Source organism: Symsagittifera roscoffensis, chromosome 5 (assembly GCF_963678635.1).
Source record: "Symsagittifera roscoffensis chromosome 5, txSymRosc1.1, whole genome shotgun sequence".
NCBI lineage: Eukaryota > Metazoa > Xenacoelomorpha > Acoela > Convolutidae > Symsagittifera > Symsagittifera roscoffensis.
The window spans coordinates 50526886-50545306 of NC_087066.1; the positions used below are offsets into that span (position 1 = coordinate 50526886).

General features: G+C 37.5%; 1 protein-coding gene across 3 annotated transcripts in view; it reads left to right on the plus strand.

The window, feature by feature from the left end:
• The window catches only part of LOC134847005 (uncharacterized), a 28243-nt gene extending 14656 nt beyond the window's left edge, over positions 1–13587 (plus strand). For 2 of the 3 annotated variants that reach the window (XM_063864485.1, XM_063864487.1), the window contains exon 2: positions 9339–13587. In XM_063864485.1, the coding sequence (XP_063720555.1) occupies positions 9339–13396 (4058 nt within the window). In that variant the 3' untranslated portion in view covers positions 13397–13587. Of the gene's footprint in view, positions 1–9021; positions 9244–9338 lie in introns of those variants that run through there. The other variant, XM_063864486.1, reaches the window with a different exon arrangement.
• The last annotated feature ends 4834 nt before the right edge of the window (positions 13588–18421 follow it).

Below are 18421 nucleotides of genomic sequence, written 5' to 3' on the forward strand. Positions count from 1 at the left end.
ATAAGAAATCAATACTCCAATGGAACGATGACCATACAAAGGCGTTTGAAAAAATTAAAGAAGAAATCGTAAACCTAACAGAGAATACCCATTTTGACGTGAAACGTAAAACTAGAGTAAAAACAGACGCGTCACATGATGGACTCGGAGCTTCGCTTGAACAACTCCATGCGAACGATTGGAAAACAATCTCATTTGCTTCACGCTTTTTAAACCCTCACGAGTCTAACTATTCTACGAACGAGCTCGAACTACTAGGGGTTGTATGGGCCGTCGAACATTATAAGAACTACCTTTACGGATCAGATTTCGAAGTAATTACTGATCACAAAGCTTTATTATCCGCTTTATCACCAAACCACGGGAATAAAACTTACCACAGTAGACTAACAAGATGGGTAGACAGATTATTACCTTTTAATTTCTCTATCAAACATATCGCAGGAAAAGACATGGGTTTCACTGACCTTATTTCTAGAATTCCATCAGGAAAAGCTCTTCCAATATCACATTACGATGAAGAATTCGTAGTAGCAAACATTAATAAGATTAATAAATCATTAAATCCGTCGGAGAAACTAAGAACTACCTGCTCAGCCATTGGTTTTAATCTGGAAAATTCCGATTACGCTTTATTACGTAATTACCTAATAGCAGCAGATATAAAACTCATTAACTCGTCTTTTTGCAATTTGCTCATTTAATCACAAAAGAACAGAATTTTGTACTTCAAATTGCATTCCAACGGATTATTCTAATACAAATACATTAATTATTTCCATTTCTAATTCCGCATTTCTTTGTTTTTTAATCTCTAATTGTAGTTTAATTAATTCACCTGTAGATAAAAAAATTGTAGATACTGTTAATATGAATCATAAGAATATTGTAATTAATCCCACCACTTCCGGTATTTCCGTAGATTTAGACTTTCAACTTTTACCAGACCACGCTAATCTCGTTAAAAAATACCGCGAAAACTTGAAGTTGCCGGATCGACCCTTGGATTTAAATATTTTATTTAACGCCAAGTTAGTAGCTCTCTTGACAGAAGACGATCCCATGTTAAGCCCAATTGTTAAAGCACTTCAAAATAAGGTGGAGAAGATTAATGCAGATTCTCCGTATTTCAAACATTTCACCCGAGACCTGCACGAATCTGACGGATTGCTCTATATGGACGGTAAACTCGTTATTCGAATTACTTTACGAAGCGCGATGATGAAGACCCTCCACGAAACACATCCAGGTCAATTTGGAATGAAATACTTGGCTCAATACATCTGGTGGCCTCATATTAACAGGCAAATCTACTTTCACGGAATAAATTGCTCAGAATGTACATCGGCGGGTAAGAATTTGAAAACTGTCATTCCTAAGTCACAAATTAGTGAACTTCCTCCACTATCGGAACCGAACGAAGAACTTAATTTAGATTTCGCGGGTCCTTTGGATTCTTACTGGGGGTCAAAGAAATACATTTTACTTTGTATCGACAGATTTTCTAAATTCCCGTCGGCAAAAATTACATCGTCTACTTCTTCAAAAACAGTTGTAGAATTTTTACAAGACTACATATTCTTACACGGGATACCTTATTCTATAAGGGTAGATCACGCTACTTGGTTTACAAGTCAAGACTTCAAATCATTCTGCGATTCCAACAACATCAAAATAATCTTTTGTACAGTAGGCGACCACCGTTCCAACGGATTAGTCGAAAAATTAGTACACACTGTGAAAGTCAAACTACTGGCTATTTCAAAAGAACATCATAAAAGCACACTGCAGAGTGCCGTTTCAAAAATCATCTGGAATCTACGTTCTACCTATCAATCAAAAATTAAAGGTTCACCCTTCGAAATTCACTATAACAGAAAACCAAATACTATTTGAAAACAACTAGCCTCTGTTAAACCCTCCTTTGGAATTTTAGACAAAGGGAAATCAATTCTGTCTAAGGAACGAGCTAAGGATTGGAATGCGGACGACAGACTAGAGGATGGCTACAAGGACGACTTGATAGCGAAGAAGAATCAAAACCCGAAAGAAAAAGGATACGACACGGACTATGCTTCATCCTCGAAAATCATCCCAAATAGACTACCAATCATAAGTCCATTCAAAGGTAAAAATCCTTCGGAAAACTAACGGTAACATCAACCGAGACTGTTTCTATAAGGAACTAAATAAAAGAATTATAGATTCTTCTACTTCGACAGAAAAATTATCCGACGGAAAAATAATACGAAAATCCGACATTGCGATTCCTATTTCTACTTCAAATAAAATCAGACCTTTTAAAGGAAACATTTCATTACCGTATTTTCCTAATCCTAATGTTGAAGTAGGTCAGAAACAGGAAGGCGTAAGACGTAAATCAGGAACGAAAAAGCCAACGAAAAAAAGGACCAGACAAGTGGATCCGACCCCTTCTGCGACTTAACTAGGACACGCATATCAGGGTCATCACGCAATACTACAAGAAGACAAACACGCCACTCAAAGAAGTCATCAACTCCTCCAGGTTACCTTGCTTCGGATGAATCTATGCTAATTCCTTCGGATATTTCGGATACTAGTGAATGGGAATGGATAGCGGGCGGCTTTCCTTGTAGAGATGTAGCCAGAGAGCGTTTTATTTCAGACTCATTTACACCTCACCTCTCAATCGCAAATAATTCTAATCACACCATAACCAATCCTGAAATGAAATCTGAGATTTTAGAAAACGACATCGAACCAAGCAGAGAACAATCTTTGGACCAATCTTACGAGTGCCCAATAAGGAAAATACCCGCCAACCGATCACATAGTACTGAGGATCAGAGAACCATAAACCAGGGAAGGGACAATGACACCATTGAACAACAGGACCTGCAAGACGTGTCTAATCCAATGGATAACGACTCAAATACGGACTTCCCGGTGTACGAGATAAATGACTCAACTGACGAGTGTACTATGCCTGACGAGTGTACTATACCTGCCAACCCTACCAGCATTTCCGGTAAAATTCCTCCTACCATCCGCCGCTCCAGTAGAAATGTTGGTCCACCAAAATTTTATGGTAAACTTTATTTTATTGATGCCGTAGAGAACGTTCAAGAAGCCTCGGGTTCTGCGGCCGATCCTATCGTGATAGAAATTGAAGGATCACACGACATCATCAGCAAGACAAATCCGGCGGAGTTAATCGTCCTAGATTCAAATTCAACATCATCTGATCAAACGTCAACTTCATCAACCGACGAATCACTGAGAATGGAAATAGAGAATTTTGGAGATCACTCTGATCTCGATAGCGAACTTTTCAACACAGAACTTGAAAACTTTCTAAAAGAATATAAAAATTTGTAATCATTCAGCTATACTCTAATCTGTTGTTTTGGCTTACCAAGAAGCACATAGTACCTTATAAACTGGTGCTAATCTTCAAATATTAATTTGTCGATCGGTAAACTTAAGAACTTTATCCTTCGGATAAACTTAATCCAGAAAAAGAAAACATCATCGTGTGCTCTCATAAATCATCCAAATCGACTTCCCTTCAGTTAGTCTATTACAAAGCAAGACCCCACCCATAAAACGTTGTGTAAACTTAACCGCATTTTATTTTGCTTTAACATAACCCTTATCCGTTGGATTCCGGATAATCTTTCTTGCAGTTATAGTAGCTGTATTTAATGCTATAGGGAGCTTTAGTTAGTGTCAGTTCCTCATTTTTAAGGCGCTTTAATTTTCTTTCCCTCGTCCTTAAAGGGGGAGAAAGGAGTCAGTCATAGTTAGTTCTTGTGCATTACCTTATTCGCAATTTAAATTTTTTCCTGCTTAGGGGAATGTTGTGATCTTACATCAGGTTTTGCAATTATTGCAAAACATACTTAGTTAATTAACCGGTCACTCATATATGACCTTCATTAGCCATTCTCTCCGGCGGAGAAAATGATCTCTCTTTGTTGTAATGTTTTAACTTATCGACTAATTCACCTTAATTCTTATTCTTTTTAATAGTTTTAACCTAGAATTAGCTACAACAAAGTAACATTTTATCAGAAAGGATAAATCTGAGCAAGAAAAATTAACTATTTTAAAAAGTTCTACATCTTTTATAAACAAAAACTATTGTGCAAAAATTATTTATAATTTTCAATATCCATATAATACATGGTATTTAGTTTTACATGAAATGTAATCATTTTGAAATTTCTAGACAAAAAAATGATGAAAATATATTTCAATGTTCAAACCTACATGACAATCCATCCAATTACATTTTGAAAAATTGAACACGGTAATACTAAACATTTGTAAACATTGACTTTGGCAGTGCCTTTTGAAAAAAAATAAAAACTGAACGGTCAAAAATGTATACAGCAAAGTATGCCCGATTAGTACTATTTGAGCTGAAAGTCGACGAGGTGCGGTGGGATGGGGGGGTTACGTTCATTTTATCTAAATTTACTTCTGGCGTTAGTGCATAGGAGACCATTGGGCAGCAGACTTCTTTGAACTGAGAAAGGGCGCGGTCTTATTTCAAATTAAATTTGGCTTGCTTCTGTTTGGTTTCAAGCACAGCAGCTTGCATTTTGCAAATTTTTATCATTTGCAAATCAAACAATTTCAGACTGCTGAATTCAATATTGCTTCACTACGCTGACATTTAAAATTATTCAATTCTTTTCTGTTAAAAATTTTTACGAATTAAGCAAACAATAATTCAGTGTCAACAATGAGTTGATATACTAAAACGGTAACAATTTATTGTAGTTTTTGACTGTCTGTTAAGGTGGTGTGATAAAATTCTAGGGATCATTATTATACACAGGGGCGAATCTAGGGTTTTCTCGAAGGCGTGGGGCGGATTTTTAAAAAATTTTGAAAACTTTGTCGACCTTTGGGACTTTTTACTTATTCCGCCCAAGTCAAAGTTTGCAACATGCTGAACTGTAGCTATTTTGCTTCAATCTGATTGGCTGAGTTTGACGAATCAGATTTCAGCACCATCTCAAAATGTTTTGTTTACAATTTTAGTCGAAATATAAATAAACCGACTTGGCCTAAAATGAAAATTTTTTGGTAAACTACTCATAAATTTTTCAAATACGCTCCAGAAAAATACCCAGATTAGAAGAAACACAGAAAACAGCTCCAGGGGAAAAAATGACCAACTTCGTATCTGCTCAAAACTCGGCCTTGTTAGAAGTCGGCTTACGAATAAAGTGATCGCATTTGTATTAACAAAATTAACCAGTGCTATCAGTATGGTGTTCTCAGCATTTATACATTAAATATTACAAAATCGCAAAATTAAGATAAGAAACTTGGGCGGAATTAACAAAAAGATTCCGAGGTTTCCCAAATAACTATGAAGATTATGAACATTTTCCGAGCTTTTCCAAATAACTATGAAGAGTATGAAAAAATTTTGAAAAAGAGACAGGTTGGATCAACCGTACAGTTTCCCCCTAAATCTATTGCACTGATTGGTTTGGATAATGCAAATACGATCACTTTCGCCAATTTCTACCAGGGCCGATTTTTGAGAAGGTCTAAGGGTGATCACTTTTGTTCCCGTAGCTATGTTTTGTGTTTTCTTCTGATCTGGGTAAAATTTAAAGCTTATTTGAGGTAAATATGAAAAGTTTACAAGCATTCTATGTTTTTGGCAAATTCGTGAAACCTAAAATTAGAGAAACTTTTTCAGATGGTGCTGAAAATTTAATGCCTAATTCTAGCCAATCAGATTGAAGCAAAGTAGTTTTAAATCAAGCTGCTGAAGTTTTGGTTTTTGGGAGGAATAAGTAACAAGACCCAATTTTATGATTATGAACACAATGCGCCCAAACAAGCTGAAAGAACCAACTTTTCTTCGTTGTAGATACATCAACGGAGCTTAGGTTATCATATACAGTCACTTAGAATGCGTATTCGTACAGCAAACGTCTAGCTCCAAAGAGTTGATTGTGTTTTACCCAAATTAATTAGCAATGTGACAAAATTTTTCTTTGGGTGAAAACTATTTCAAATTTTATCACTGTTTTTGCCATGTGATGCTGTGGCGGGATCTAGGATTTTCTCGAGGGGGGGGGGGGGGGGGCGGGTTTTCAAAAAATTTCAACATTTTTGTCGACCTTCTTTTCTTGATTTTCTGAACTTTATATCACTATAAAGACCCCATTTCGACCAAAGTTTTTGCGCCGCAAGCAAAATTTTGAAAAAACGGCCAAGAAAGGCGTTTTTAGGCATTTTTTCTCGCTCGCTCCCCACTCAAAATTAGTATATATTGGTGCCAAAGGCGCCTTTAAAAAATTTCAAGGTCTGTCACCCAAAAAAAGGATGTCTCAAAATAGTACAAAGGGGGACCCTTTGGGTCGGCAGGGATTCGAATTCTGGGGGAAGGGGGGATGGGCGTCTCCCCCCCCCCACTCTTTAATCAGCTGGTGTGTTGTAGGCTATGTTGAGGTCTAAATTCAGTGTTGCAGAATAATTTCTTAGTTGGTTTTGACAACATTAAGGGTTTCATCAAAAATCACACCAAATCATCTGGCCCGAATTTAGATTTTATTTTATCGAAAAGAATCTACTAAAAAACTGGCGCCGAAGTTGGGGAAAACTATTTGCAATCATAAACTATTTGCTTCATTAAAACTATTTGCAATCATAAAAAACCAGTTTTTTGTGGTTCAACCAAATACTTGAGGAGACTAAGCAATTAAATGTAAGTTTTTGCTTGTGTCAGTTTTCAAGCAACCAATTTTTCCAGATTTTGGTAGAGAAAGCAGAGATTAAAACACTTTTCTCGATGTAAGTAAAATCTAAAATCAGTTCACCCCTTCCATCAGACAAAACGCATCCAAACAGTAAAGAATCTATGTCTCCAAATTATAGTTGGGCGCAAAATGGCCGAAAAAATTACAGAGTCATAGCTTTAAGCAGCTATAATAATTTTAGCTGTTTTTGTCTCAACGCTAACAAACTCGTTTATAATGCAATCAAAGGCTTAAAGTTTAAAATAATAGCATTTTTGACAGCATCAATACCATGTTGAATGTTGTGCTATGTGGCTTTTACTCACCCTTTTGTTTGTGATTTTTAAACTTTTTGTTCTACAATTGATCCAATGCACATTTCATTGCACTTATTCTAACAACATATTGTTCCGACTTCTATGGAAAGTGACAGAACAGTTGAACTTGAGTATTTTTTGCTCTCCTGGATAACTTCGGAATTTTTTCGATAAGTTTTTTGAAAGTTTTTTTTCTGTCTAAAAATATTGATGCCATGAGCTCAAAATTATACAAATATTTTACTTGTGACTATCTTTTGCAAAAAACCTTAGGGTTTGAAGTTTGCCAACTTGCTTATTTGGTGATAATTAGTTCATGCATAGGCAGCATTTTCATTGAGCTTACAGGTCATTTCAACTGAGGTTAAAGTTTTATTAATAAACGTTAAATTGTCGTGGTGTAGGATAAGAAAATAATTTAATCGGAATAATGGAAATTTCAATACTAACAACATTTTTGACAGCATCAATACTAATCAGCATTTTTAAAAAAATCAATATCAGCATGGCCAAAAACTGCATCAAACATTTTTAAAATCAGTCAGAACCAGGGCGGATTTAGGGGGGGGGGGGCGGACACCTTCTCTTCAGGGACTCGACCCCCTGCCGACTCCCCCCTTTGTACTATTTTGAGATATCCATTTTTGGAGATGGGCCCTAAAGCTTTTGTAAAGGCGCCTATGGCGCCAATACATACTAATTGTGAGGGGGGGGGGGGGGGGGGAGGAGAGCGCTAAAGAAACGCGAATTTTTTTGTCAAAATTTTTCAAAAAATGCCCAAAAACGGTTTTTTTTGACCTCTTTTTTCAAAAATTTCAAAACAGCTTCTTTTTAGTTCTTTAGGACAGCTCGGAAAATTAACTTTGTCGACCTAAAAAAAGGTCGTCAAAACTTTCGAAAATTTTTTGAACCCCCCCCCCCCCTTTCCTCGAGAAAATCCTAGATCCGCCCCTGCCTGTATAAAAAAAAGACTTTCATTTCTATGGATGCTGTTCGCAGCAGAAAAAAAGTTTTTCTATGCAGTTAAGACTACTAGTTTTTTAGTCGCAACTGGAAACTGCTCGGTGAAAAGCTCCGGCTAATTGTCTGTTTTGCGAATTGGAGTTTATTTCAGGAATTTCGTGCGCATATAAACCAACGGATATCAATATCTCATCGCTTTTTGTTAAAAAGACAGACTAGTTTTCCGGAGATAACTTTTTCGAACTTTTTCTTCGAATTTTAATCCAGAAGACGAAAACAGCTTCCTTATGAAACCACAATCGATCCCTTTTAGGTCAAGTTAGGACGATATACCCACAGGGGAAATAATCAACATAAGAGCTTTTTGGCTATTGACGAAGAACGACAATTAAATGCACTGATTTTAAGATTTAGATGCGTTTTTTGGTCATTTTTCTGGGCTGTGAAATGTTGCCTGACCCGCAAATAACGAGCGCATGTATTGGTAGGCTTCGAACATCGGACCTTCCAGCTTTCTTTGAGGTACCTGATTTTGCAAAAAAAATCAACAGAAGGCCGTTGTTCTTGTCTGCCACGCGTGTGAACTCGGAACTATAAATACCAAGAGTATGTGATCGGAACATTCGCAGCTACACTAAACACACTTCATCCTGTTTTATATGTTTTTAACGTCTTTGCTTCACCTATTTGTTAATATCGGACATGCGATGATTTCAAACAATAAGTGGAAAATGAAAGACTTAATTTTTAACTCTTTTAAGTTTTTTTGAACATCACTTGTCAAATAATAATTTGTAGTGTGGTTCCTTGAACTGTTTTTTTTTTCATTGATTTATCTCATTTTCTGTCAATCGATGACCGATGGAAATGAGACAAATTGGATCAAACGATTTTTCACACTTGGCTTCATAGTCACGTGGTGACCATTTAAAATAAAAAAATGTTTTTTTTTCATTACATTAGAATCATTCATTTTGAATTGTAACACTAGTACAAAATGTTGTTTAGTTAAAATAAATGTATTACGGAACTACAGTTAAAAAAACTCCCATTATTTAAAAAAGCGCTTGCCTAGGAAAACTAGATCAGTTCGAGTTTTCAAACTAGATTAAATTTCTTTCTTGGCTGTTACTTTGCCATGCCGCCTTACATTAAACGGACCAGGAAAAGATCACACTTTAGATCTTTCGCCGGAGTTATTGCCTGGAAGGGTTTGTGTACCATATTTAATCTTTTGCTTTTTCGGCCAATACATTTTTTGGTCTTTCATTCAAAGCTAAATTGTTTTGTTTTTTGTTTATTTCAGCGGCTGAGCAAAACCATAGCAAAGGAAGAAGGCAATCACTCTCAGCCACTCGCGAACCAGTCCAAAATAGAGTGGGGGGACCTATTTCGACTAGACCAAAGTTGTCAAGCAGCCCTGAAATCCCCATCACTGAAAAACATCACACGCAAGACCACTTAGCCGAAAAACGTCACATTCGAAACCACTTCAACCCCGTTGGAATAACGGAAAACGTCGACCAGAAAAATGAACGTAAATTAAGCAATTCTGCAGTTTTAGTGGTTTTAGAAAAGGATTCGGCCGGCTATGAAAAGCATCGGGTTAGAAAATCTAGTACAGATTGTGTGAGAAATTCGATGTTACGTGGTGGTAATAATAGCCAAAGTCCACAGCAAGAAAGCCATAAATCAGGGGTCGAGAATGAACTGCAGAGCAAAGTTAGTAGCCCCAGCGATCATAAACATCACAGAGTTAGTGAAACGGATGAAAGCGATAGGAGGTTGTTTCAAAACGAACGGCTTGCTTCCAAACATTCGGATTACAAGAGCTTCGCTGGTAATTCCAGCGGTGCGCGGAGCAAGAGAAGTCCAACCGGACATAGTTCCAAACTGGGGGTTAAAAATGGAAGTCAGAGTCCGGAAAAGTATAAAGGAAGAACAGAGCTGGAAAGAGATAAGCTCTTAACTGGTCATAACCAACACTTTCAAACACATTGCTGTGCAGGACATTTCTGTTATTTTCACGACCAGTTCTGTCTCCAAACTGTGCGGCAAATTTTGGCTATAAATGCCAGCAAAAATAACGAGCGGATTTGTTATAACTACCCTGGTTCAACCAGGAACAGTTCTAACCAAGAGGCTGAACGCGTCCCTCCTACACCTACGCGATCTGAAGGCGCCTTCAGCTATCCGACAGTCAGTGCCGGCATCGACCAATCAGATTGCAGCAAGTTTTCTTCACACGGATCCAAGAATGATTCGAGGAATGAATTTAAGGGAAACTGCGCGGGCTGTTCGAACACGGCTTACGTCACAAACAGGAATCCAGAGAAACATGCAGGAGTTGAGGGGAAGGTTCATGGGGGAATGGGGCTGAAGAAACAAGGAGCTAGGTTGGTAAGTGGGGAATTGGCTAATGGAACAAATTGTCCCAATTCTGTCCCTGTGAAGATTGAAAGTGCAGAATTGGAGCATACGCAGCGATCTGAGTTTAACTGTGAACAAATCAAGCAGTTACATGAAAACAAAGATCGGCAGGATTTCACAGAATTGACACATGAAACAGTAAAGACACGTGCATGGCAAACCTGTTCACAATTTTGTCATTTTTGCCGCGGGAAAGAAAGTAGTTCTAGCTTGCTGACGTCAGCAGACTTAAGCGATTCCCCATTGGATCCGAATTTAGTCCGGGTAGATCAAAACTTTTGCTTTGAGGGGTGCAAACTACAGTTCAGTGGATTACCGGGCCGCCGCAAATACCCGCAGAAAGCGGAGGCCACAGCTAGCTTCAGCCACAACTGTCCAAATTCAACCCAACATTTTCTACAGCCGAAACTCAACGAGAGTGAAATTAAACATGAAGTTGCAGGTGCTATTAATTACAGACCAGCAAATAATCTGTTGACCCGGAATTTACAGAGTTTTGTTAGCGATTTGCCCAAGGAAGATCGTGGAAACTATGACGTAAATCATGTACCTTCCCAATCAAAAACAAATCTCAAACGTAGTTCAAATGACAGCCAAGAGTCAAAACATTCATCAAGTTTGCCAGTTTTGAGTTATCCGCAAATCTGCAACAATAGTTCGTTGTTTTCTAATGATGCTAGCCGGAAACACGAAAACAGCAGAAGCGATTCGCTTATTACTTCAACAAAACCCGACTTCCGAGACTTGACTTTCGAAGATTGCAACAATAAAACTGCAAAAACGACTCCGTTATTTCACATAAGCGATCGACACAATTCTTCTTATGCTGAGCCGAAATTTTGTCAAAAACAGGAAAACATAGCGAGAGTTTCGAAAATATTTCCTGCGTCGTTTCACTCGAACTCCCCCAGCCCCTTTGGGCACTCGGGCGCCGCCTCCGCCTCCGAGGACCACAACCACAACCACCACGTGGCCAACATAGCTCCATACAGCGACCATTACTGCGCGTGCCGACGAGACACCCCCCACTTCTCGGATTTGTTCAGCCCCTCACGATCCGATCACACACGACACTTCTTCGGCGAGAAACGACACTACCCTCGTCGTCACGACTCGGATCATCGTCTATCAGCCCCGTTAGTGATAAGAGAGCCTTCTCTTGATGACAACTCACCCGAAAACTTAATGTCTGCTGCTGAGTCTAAGCCGAGAACAAAGCCTGCACCTGAAAAATTAAACTTATCAAACTCCTCTAGAACTAGCTCATCTTCACCTAACCCCAATTTCCTCAACAAAGACTCGTTAAAACTGCCAAAAATAAACTCTGGACCTTGTTCGTTGGTTTCCAGGGACTCACTTGACCGTGCAGTAATAAATATCAGCGGGTTAAAGTTCGAGACAAGGCTTAAAACATTAGAAAGGTTTCCGAACTCTCTCCTGGGTGACCCGACAAAACGACTGAAGTACTTCGATCACTGCCGAAATGAATTTTTCTTCGACCGAAACCGCGCTGCCTTCGAAGCAGTGATATACTACTACCAAAGCAACGGCAGACTGCGCAAACCTGCAAACCTTCCCGTTGAAATATTTATCGAGGAGTTGAAATTCTACGAAATTGAACGAAAAGTCATCCAAAAGTTTATCGAAGATGAAGGTTACGTCAAAGAGCCGGAACGCCCTTTGCCAAAGCATCCAACTCTTCGACTTATGTGGCTGCTCTTTGAGTTTCCAGAGAGCTCCAGGGCGGCTAGAATAGTAGCAATTTTATCAGTGACTATTATTCTTCTATCAATCGTTACGTTTTGTACCGAAACACTACCTCAGTTCCAGAGATTCGAGAAGGACACTTCTCTTGAAAACCCTTTTTTTGTGATTGAGACGCTCTGTGTGATTTGGTTCTCACTAGAGCTCTCTTGCCGCGCAGTTTCAAGTCCCAGTAAATTTCACTTCGCCAAAAACTTGATGAACGCTTTCGATCTTCTCGCAATTTTGCCTTATTTTATACAAATAGGGACAGTTGTTTTTCAACAAGAAGACAATGCTGATTCCGGAGAATCGAAGGCAATGTCTTTGGCTATTCTCCGAGTGATCAGACTAGTTCGGGTGTTTCGGATTTTCAAATTATCCAGGCACTCTAAAGGTCTGCAGATTTTAGGCAAGACCCTCAAAGCCAGTCTTAGAGAACTGGGATTGCTTATTTTCTTTTTGGGCATTGGCGTAATTTTGTTTTCGAGTGCTGTATTTTTCGCCGAGGACAACGGAGATCCTGACAACTTGAACACTGATTTCAAATCAATTCCGGACGCTTTCTGGTGGGCTGTCGTTACCATGACTACTGTAGGCTACGGTGATATCTTACCCAGATCGTTTCCGGGCAAGATTGTGGGTTCGCTCTGTGCCATTGCAGGAGTCTTAACTATTGCACTTCCTGTGCCAGTGATAGTATCGAACTTCAACTACTTCTATCATCGAGAACACGATGCTGAAGATGCCGAGAAGTTCAAACTGTTCGAGGAGTCCACGCCTCCGGATACTCCGTACTTCGACAAACGCGCCAACAAGGAGATGTCCAAACGGGATCTGGACCCCGCCGATCAAGACCCCGAGAAGTGCGGGCAAGAGGTCGACTTGGGTGCTAGCGGCAGTGGGAACCATTTGGATTCAGGTGTCCGAGACGCCTTCAATTATCAGGAGGAGTCACGGGACGCCAACGATCTCGCAATGGTTGCTGTCGATAAAGACCAGGAGTCTCCTCCCCACCACAACGACGTCAGAATTGACATAGAAATTGGCGATGATGACAGTGATGTGGTGGAATTGGCACAGTTAGACTCATCAATTTCGCCCCAGTCTTCCAAACTGCCCTTGAAAGAAAGGAAAAAGCGAAATTTAGACAGTGCTGGGTCAACAAAACAAGACGAATCTCTAGTTTGATTAATCGCTTATCAGTACTAAGCCCAAGAAACTTTTGCATATTTCTAATTGCCTTAATATTCTGCTTTCTGCTAACATCCTTGGACTTGAATTGGGACCGTTTAGTCTATATTTTGTGTTACAGTTGCAATCGAACTCTATTTTCTGAATCGTAGTTTTCAAACTTAATTTCATTTACCAACGAAAAATTCGACCACTTTATTTTGATGAAAGTCTTCTTTTGACTAAAGTAGAATCTTACTGGACAACTCCACAACACGATGGCAGCTCATATTTAAGCTGCCCTCTAAAAGCATTTTTAAAACAAAACATAGAGAGTCACTTTAATGTGATTAGAGTTGACTAGTCGTGATATTGCGAAAAACAGAACAAAAACAACCCGCAGATATTTTTTTTTACAGTTGCAGATACTTTTAGCATAATTGAGCAAAACTTATGCAAGAGTTTATTATAAAATGTAATTTTTCAGAAAACTTTAAAACTTCAATACAATGAATTAAATCACTTGCCTCACGCCCAAAGCAACGAGAATAGTGACATATTTTGCGCCAGTAACGTTTTTTTTAAATTAAATTGAATTTTTTTTTTGAAAATCTAATTGAATTTTTTTTGAAAAAGATTTCGAGAAAGGGTTGAACTGCAGATAGAATACGCTTTTAAAAGGAATAATGAAAAATACATAATTTATAATCCACTCATGAATTCCAGTTGAATTGAGGCAAAACTTAAGATATATCCGCTTAAGATCAAATTGCTCAACAAAAAAAGTTTGAAAAAACCTTAAAAAAAGATTAAAAAAACCCTTGCTCGAGAAACCCCTTTATCCCATTCGAGATAATTAAGGTAAGCCGATAGAGAATCACCCATTTCCTCGAGAAAATCCTAGATACGCCGAGGAAGTGTAGTAGTTGTTGGGCAATAACCCCTTTCCTCGGCCCAACAATCACCCCCTTCCTTTGCAGATCTAGGATTTTCTCGAGGAAGGGGTGACCTTGTATTGGTTTATTTTATTTGTCTCGAAAAAAACAAACCTACATCCATAGTTTTGTTTAAAAACATAGTCGCAAGCGTTTTTTCGGGGAATTCTATCATGAGCAAAGGCCTGAAAGTGCAAAAAAGGCCAATCAATCAGATTTCATAACGCATGAGATTGAATTAAGCAATGAAATCATTCAGTTTGAATGATTTCAAAGGGCATTGAGTGACAGAGAGTATGTGCACATGATGAAATCTCGTTATTCCCATTAATCTCACTGAATGTGAAAAAATAAGGGTCTGGGCGTGTTTTTATGCAGATTCGGGTACCGCATAAAAACGTCATAAAAGTAAAGTTTTGTCATATGAGGCCAAAACGCATTCCAATGTGCCTGCAATTTTTGACATCAAAAATTGTTTGTATGTTCAGCTTCCGTTCTGTAGACGTGCACTGATCGACGTGCAATATTCTTTACCAGCAATTGTCTCAAGTATGATCAGGGCGAATCTAGGATTATTTCGAGGAAGGCGATGACTTTCAAAATTTGTTCAAAAGTTTGATCAAACTTTTTGTCGGTTGCTGGGTGGACCAAAAAATTTTCCGAGATCTCACAAATCACTAAATATCACTAAAAAAACCATTTTTTTTTTGTTCACAGGCGAGTTTTTGAAAAACAACACGTATCCCCCCCCCATACGCTCTTCCCCGAAATTAAAATATATTTGCAAGAAGTTAGGAGTCGGTCGGACAAAAAACTTATGAACTGAAATAACACCAAAGGCAAAAACTTTTCGGTCGTCAAGGCGTGTCGAATCCCAGAAGGGAAGCGTCCGCCTACTCCCCATAAAACCGTTACTGGACATGATGCAGAAAATGAGTACATATTTTTCGAACAAACACTACCTCTGGCTCCTATTTGCCTATAAATACTTTCTAAAGAAAAAATTGTCTAAAAGGCTTCTCAAATACTGAGCTGTGTTTCAATTATATCATTTTGGTGGTGTAAAAAGTCAAGTTTTCATTTAAGTTTTCTATCATCTTTTCTTTCTTTTTATTCTTTTATAAATTCCCCTCAAGGGTAACTAAGCCTTATATCACTACTACTAGTAAAGTATTTCTTTTGCTCCGACGACCACAACGTTAGAAGCAACTAGGGCTTAAAGTGTTTTGCATACCCCAAAAATTATGCGCTAAAACAATCAAGATTGGGTGATTAGCACCTCCTTCGTCAAAATAAATGTCAAAAAAGTGAGAAAAACCCTTCGCAATGTCATTTTCTCCTACACAGTATTATTGTTTTCTATTTTGACAGTACTATAAACAAGCCATGACTTGCTTGTACAAAATAATCGTGTAGTCATTTTTTTTCAATCCTGTATCTATCTTCCGTAAGTCGAAACAGCTGTTGAATTTCAGTACGAGGCCAAACCTTGCCTTTGCACGCTCAGAACTGTGCGTTTTAGTGTGAAGAATCCGGAGACAAGCCGGTAAACAGTTGAAGTTAAAACAAAAACTCGATTTTCCGACGTGTTCTCCCCCAATGGAGTTCCATGGATAGAAATCGGTTAAACTTGAGTTTTATTGTTAGTGTCTATAAGAGACAAAAAATTCTATTAAAAGGAATATATTGCTATAAATTAATCAACCATTAAAATCTATTGCAAATCAAGTATAAAAGAATACTTTTCACATTTGTAGATAAAGACAATGAAACTCCATTAAAATCAAATTTTCAGTTTTATCGAAATTCAACGCACAAAGTTTTTTTTCTACGATTTAAATTAATTCAGGTGGGGGGACATTTCGGTACAATTTAAATTAGTTCAGGTGCGGTTTAAATTAATTCAAGTACGATTTAAATTAGTTCAGGTGGGAGGACATTTCGGGGGGGGGGGGGTGTTTCAGGTGTAGGGAGAGGGACAACTGTTGGGATGGGGGAGGTGAGCGGAATCGTTTTACAGTTTGAGAAAGCTTAGAGTTCGAGTAGGCCGTACACTTGCTTTGCAAAATTTCTGCATTACTCATTTGATAAAAGCAGAATAATTTAATGCAAAGTTTTGCACGATGCAAAACTGAAACAAAAAAGTCCATTGATTTCAATCGATTTTAACTTATTTTAAGTTTGATAAAACAATAGATCATAATCAATTTTTTATTCCATTTTGTTTTCTGAGAGCAACATGGAAATCGACTATGTTGATAACATCTTGGAACACAAAACTCCACTTTGTTATTTATTTCCGGTTCTCTTAGATGCAGGCTGTAATTCAGAACAAGTTTTTTAGTAAAAGTGACTTTTGAAACATATTTTTTGTCGTGGAATCTGCATCAAGCGTAAATTACTGATGTAAGTGGATTTTGCGACTTGCTACTGGAATCCGCAATATGTCAGTGGAATCTGCAGAAAGATTGTAAAAACTCGATCCTCCAATGAGTAAAGAATTAAAAGCCAGTTCTGGTTTGAACAAAAAAAGCTTGGCTGAGGGCAAGCCAGAAACAAAACCAGCGCAGATAACACATTGGATTCAAACAAGTAACTATAAGTTGTGGGGTTCAGCAGACAAACTAATAATCACTTAATAAACTGCAGATTAAAAAACCTACAACTTGCAAATGTCGCGTCAAGTTGACTTAAATTGAAGCGTGACCCGCAGTTTTTGGTCGAATCGTTTCCCAGGTTGAAGTTGCATTAAAATTCAGAAATTTAACACAAATCTTTCACTTTGTTGCATCCATGTATCATTCAAGTTGCAGTGCCACTTTAACGATGTTCATCCACGTTTGATCTATGAAACATGGATGCAAATGACTTTAATGTTTCATCGGTGAATCAATCTGAAACATGAATGTCAGTTCTATGATTCATCCATGAAACATAGATGCAAATAAATTGATATTTCATCCATGAATTATTGCTGAAACATGGATGTGATTTTTCTGATTAATCTATGAAACATGAATGTAAATTAATTTGATGTATCATAACTGTTTTTTGCCAGTTTGACAAAAATGCCTATCATACAATTCTTGTTTAAAAAAATACTTATCTACTAGTATTTTACATCAGAAGGATTGTAATTCTGAGATTTTCTAAAAAAAACTCTAAGTTTTAAAACTCCATTATAAAAGATGTAAAAATTAGGTTAATTATGATTCAAACAAAATCAAATGAAAAAATAACAAAAACTTTCACTTCAATGTTTTTTCATAAATAAAGGTAAAATTTTGAACATAGTTAGAACAGAGTAAACTTTTAAATTTGTGCTGATACATCCTTTAGTTATGTCAAAACAATGCAATTACAATGGAACATTTCTGAATAGCAATACAATTTCAACCCAGGTTATTATTTCTAATAAGATTTACTCATGAATTCCGCTTCATGGTCTGGACAATAGTTTTGGTTGAGAAAGCATTTGAAGCTTTAGTATTTTTTATTCATTTGTCTCCGCATTCCACAACAGCAAAAAAATCAAAAATAATGAAAGAAAAAAACTTTATTTCTTGTAAATTTGGCAAAAGTTTACGCAAAATTGTACAATATGGCGACGTTTTTGTATTGTTTTTCTTGATAACTCACACATATAACAATTTTCTTCTGTTGGTATAAACGATTTCCAAACAGAAAAATAGTTTTAAAACAAAAAAAACACTTGTAAAACTGAGCTATACTTGGAGTTGAAGCGTTCAATTACAGTTGAATCTCGCTGGGTTTTGTTGCACTTGGTTTCTTTTAGTTCCATTTGACCAAAAAAATCTATAACATTTGAACATCTTTTTTTTCTAGTTGGTTTATTTGATATTACTTTCATAATTGTTATGTCAGTACATCTAGCAGGAATTCTAATATCAACAGTTCCAGGAGATTAAACGTTTTATTTGCGCATCAACCTAAATTAGATGGGATTTAATTCTCATTAATCAAAATCATCGATAAAAAAATTAGTTGTTTTGTAAACAGTGCTGATTTCAACTATCCGGACAAAACGCCAAAAACTTGAAAATTGAAATGAGTTTTTGTCAAATTGTGTTGATTTTAGACGAAAGAT